This window comes from Colobus angolensis, unplaced genomic scaffold (genome assembly GCF_000951035.1).
Source record: "Colobus angolensis palliatus isolate OR3802 unplaced genomic scaffold, Cang.pa_1.0 Scaffold237, whole genome shotgun sequence".
Taxonomy (NCBI): domain Eukaryota; kingdom Metazoa; phylum Chordata; class Mammalia; order Primates; family Cercopithecidae; genus Colobus; species Colobus angolensis.
Window position 1 is genome coordinate 422,559 of NW_012115566.1, and position 4,549 is coordinate 427,107.

The window sequence follows — 4,549 nt, forward strand, 5'->3', positions numbered from 1 at the left end:
TGGGGGAAGCGGGGCTGGGGGAGCGGAGGAACCGCGGGGATGGAATCGGGGAGCGCTGAGGCGGCCGATCCCGGGAGCGTGGGTAAGCTAGGCTCCTGTGAGCCGCGGGGGCCGGGGGAGAGGAGGTGGTGAGAGGTGGAGTCCCGGGAGGGTTGGGGGCCGAGGGAGGCAGGAGGAGGGTGGGGACAGGCTTTCTCTCCTCCTCTCCCCCCACCCCACTCGGGGCTCCGCCCCCGCCTCCTCCGCGGGGCGCTCTCTTGGTCCCCGGGCTGAGCCCAGTCGGAGCCTGCGAGGCAACCGGCAAGAGGTCGAGTAGTCTCCGGGTACGGGCCGCGCCGGCGGGGCTCGGTCCGGTCCTCATGGCCGCCTCTCACTTAGATGCTGCTGCTGCTGCTGCTGGTACTGTCGCCACTCTTCCTCCGCCCCCCGGGCGCGGGCGGGGCGCAGACCCCCAACGCCACCTCGGAAGGTGCACCCTTCTTCGACGACCTCGGGCCCTCCTTCGCCCCACTTCCCTTTCCCTGCATCTCCTCATTTCTGGTCCTCATCACGATCCCATCAGTCTCACATATCATCCCGGTCTGGCAACCCCTTATGCTCGGCTCCGCTTTACTACTGCTGACCTCTTTCTGTCACCCCACGTTACTATCCAGCACCCCTTTTCTCTGCCCACATTACTACACTATACCACCTTTTTATGCATTATTTTCTCCGCCTCAATCCCTTTCCGAGCCCCTCATTACTACCTCAATTACTCCCTTTTCTTGGTCCCACTTTGCTGTCCAGATGATCTTATAAGGCCCCCTTTATCCTCCTGTCCTAATTCAACTCAAATATCCTCATTTAGCCTTTTTTTTTTTTAAATAAAAGCTCCACCCACATATCATACCCTTCATGATTTCTTTACTTTTCTTCCTTACCTCCACCCAGCACCCTTCCCTCCCCACTTGTGGGTTCTCTCATCAGCTTTAACCCTGGCCCTTTACTCTCGGTCCTTTAGCCAGGGGATCTGTACCTGTCCCCACTCCCACCCTCTAGTGCCCCATCCCTCTTCCTCTGTCCCCAGCCTGTCCACAGACCACGCCCTACCCTCCCCTGCCTCCCATTGGGGAGCCTGCCTTTTCCTCTTTCCCACCATTCCTCTCTGTATGCCTCCCTCACTCACCCCTTAGGTTGCCAGATCATACACCCGCCCTGGGAAGGGGGCATCAGGTACCGGGGCCTGACTCGGGACCAGGTGAAAGCTATCAACTTCCTGCCGGTGGACTATGAGATTGAGTATGTGTGCCGGGGGGAGCGCGAGGTGGTAGGGCCCAAGGTCCGCAAGTGCCTGGCCAACGGCTCCTGGACAGATATGGACACACCCAGCCGCTGTGGTGAGTAGCCTCGGAAGCCCCTCCCCTCTTCAAGACCATTCCTTTTCCTGCCGCAAACTTAGCATTACTGCTTGCAAGTCAGCACTTTAAATCCAGTATACCAAAATTCACAAATACATTTATTGAAAGACTACTACATAAGAGCGGTTTTGCTCTGTGCGGTTGGAGGTAGTAGAGCTAGCAGCCTGCACAGTTCATTTCATCCTCCCTTCATTAGGCCACTGATCATGGGCCTATAACATTGATAATTCATCTTGTGAATTATTCTCTTTGAGGATCATTAGTGGCAGATGATGACCAAAAAAATTCTAAAATGATTTCATCACATTTTTGAATACCTCTGTCACCAACCCAGAGACCATATGCCCAAGAAATAAAAGCCAGTTTAATATTAATAGAAGCCAACTATAATAAGAAAATCTGATTGTGCATCCAAAGTTATATACATCTACATATTTCAAAGCCAGAGAACCGCCCACTGTAGCTGACTTTGAAGAGATCCCATTTTGTGTGCTTATAGCCCCATCTTGGGTTCCTACAATGGTAATTTTTTTTTTTCTTTCGGGAATGTGTGGATGCTTGCAGAGGTAAGGGAGGATTGGAAGATAGGTAGGCAAATCCTTTTCAAGCAGGATGCTTGTGGACCCAAACCCACACCTGAGTCCCCTGCTCTTTAAAGAGAAAGAGCCTTCTCCAACTCGCCTCTCTTCTTATTTTCCTGTCTCTCCACAGTCCGAATCTGCTCCAAGTCTTATTTGACCCTGGAAAATGGGAAGGTTTTCCTGACGGGTGGGGACCTCCCAGCTCTGGACGGAGCCCGGGTGGATTTCCGGTGTGACCCCGACTTCCATCTGGTGGGCAGCTCCCGGAGCATCTGTAGTCAGGGCCAGTGGAGCACCCCCAAGCCCCACTGCCAGGGTGAGGGGAACAGCTGCCTGCATGCAGCTGATGAGGACGCTTGTGTGAGGATGGGAGTGGGGTGGGAATGGATAATGGGAAAGAATGGGGAGCTACAAAAATGTGGGGGAGGACATTGGAAAGGGGGAGATGAAAGTCCCTTTTTCCTCCATCACTTGCCTCAAGCTTCCTCTTGCAGTCCCGGATATCCTCTGCAGGTTGTGGGCTTCCTTCCTTTACCTTTTAAAAAAATCTTCTTCCAGCTCCCAATTCTTAAAGCCTCACGTTTTCTCTTTTCCTTTATGAATCTCACCTCTCTCACCTTCTTAAGGTTTAAATACTCCAATTTTCCCTTTCTCTAAACTTAGAACTTTCCATTGCATCACCCTCTTCTAGAACTGATCCCTCACCATTCCTTATATAATTAATTTATTGTAAAGTCTCAGAAATAAATCAAACATTGTACTGAGAAAAATGGAGAAGGAGAGCTCTGGGGGTGGAAACATATTAGGGTAAAAGACTTAAAATTGGAGGCAGCACTATCAGAAGATGAAGAACAACTCAGGGATGGGGTGGGAAGAAGACAGTCCTTTTCTATACCTCCCAGACAACCTCCATTGTTCCCTAAGGGAATCAGTGTTGTGTCTGTCTACTTTTTTTTTTTTTTTTGCCATGTAATTCTACAAACTCTCCCTTTTCTAGGCACCCGAACTCTGCCATCTTCTCTCCTGGGGTGCAGTCATCCCATTCCTATGCCTCATACTTCCTCTACCCTGGTAGATTCTTTCAAGATCCTTGGGCTTTACTTTCCTCACATAACTCAGTTATTCTGCTTCTAGTTTACCATTTTATTCTGGAAATGGGGAGTCCCATCCAGGGGTGGACTTATGACACTACCGAAACTTAGGTTTCAAGGTTTCTCACCTACAGGGCCCTCTTCCTGTGCTCTAATAATATAGAGGGCTCGATGGATATGTGTTCATATGGTAATAGGCTTTTGTAAAAATTGCAGAAATAAGATTTTAACAGCAATTGCTTAAAGCCAATTGTATGTGTAATTTTTTTCTTAAAGATTCCCAATTTTGTAATATTCAGGCACCACAGAACTAAGATCTGCCCCAAACTTAGCTGCCGGCATTCCTGTCTCAAATTCTGTTGTCCTGTGAAAACTCGAAGAAGAAAATAAGTCCTGATCCCCAGACCCCCCTTGCTCTTATCCCCAGGCACCCTCCCCTCAGAAACGCAGGCTTCTGCCCTCCCTGGTCTTCAGCATGGACAGGTGTGGGAGGGGGCTGGGGATCAGGCCAGGGAAGCTGGGCGCCAGTGGTAACTCTTCTCTGATCCCCGTCTTTCCTGCTGCCAGTGAATCGAACGCCACACTCAGGTGAGATGAGAAACCCTTACCGCGTGCACTGCAATGCCCTCCCCTTCACTCTGCACCCTCCACCCCCTGAAATTGTGCCCTTGAGGCTACGGGGCGTCGTCCGTTGTCACCTTCCCCAACCCACCCCAGTTTGCGGCCACCCCCTTCCCTCCCTACCTGTTTCCTGCCTCCAGTCCCGGTTTTCCGGGCTGCGGTCCCTCCGTGTCCCTGCTTGGCTACACTTCCCTGGGCTCCACCTCCTCCCAGACTGCCTCGCCGGTGTCAGGCAGAGCCCAGCAGAGGGCGGCAGGGTGCTGGGAGACCCCGAGCTTCCACCACGTCTTCCCTGTGGGGTTTCTTGCGACCTTCTCTGGAACCTTTTCCAGCCTGCTGCCTCCTAGGATTTCACCTAATGGACTTCCTCAGCCCGTCCCACCCATCCCAACCCTGGCCAGGCCTCTCGCGCTCTTCCCCACATCCCCACATCCTTTCCTTCTGTGGACCCCTTCCCTTGTCTTTTCTCAATTCCATGTCCCGTCTCCCTTTCTCAGGTTTCTGTCTACCCCGCCCCAGGCTCCCTTCCACGACCCCACCACTCCCTCAAACCAGTCTCCCTTCCGCACCCAACTCGTTCCCTCCAAAACCGTTTCCTCTCCCCCCATACCCTCAGTGCTTCACTGTATCGACTCATACTCCCACTTCAGACCTCAGGCGCCAGCCCCGTTTCTCTCCCGTCCCACTCGCATCCTTCCCTTCCTACCTCTGGTTCCTCCGTGCTTCAGCCTCCCGCTGCTCCCTCCGCCCACCCCGCCCTCCTGGCACGCCCCGTCCCCATTTCTCCTCCCCTCGGGTCCCCTTAAGTGAGATCCCTCCCTTCCTCTTTCGTTCCTTTCCTCTTCGAGGTTGCATCCCC

The 4,549-nt window shown here is 52.9% G+C and overlaps 1 protein-coding gene across 3 annotated transcripts in view; it reads left to right on the plus strand.

The window, feature by feature from the left end:
* Positions 1-6: 6 nt before the first annotated feature.
* GABBR1 (gamma-aminobutyric acid (GABA) B receptor, 1) overlaps positions 7-4,549 on the plus strand; it is a 31,455-nt gene continuing 26,912 nt past the window's right edge. The window contains exons 1-5 of one of the 3 annotated variants that reach the window (XM_011944866.1): positions 7-82; positions 379-469; positions 1,173-1,376; positions 2,109-2,294; positions 3,637-3,657. In XM_011944866.1, coding sequence (XP_011800256.1) covers positions 379-469; positions 1,173-1,376; positions 2,109-2,294; positions 3,637-3,657 — 502 coding nt within the window. In that variant the 5' untranslated portion in view covers positions 7-82. Of the gene's footprint in view, positions 83-376; positions 470-1,172; positions 1,377-2,108; positions 2,295-3,636; positions 3,658-4,549 lie in introns of those variants that run through there. The other 2 variants (XM_011944865.1, XM_011944867.1) reach the window with 2 other exon arrangements.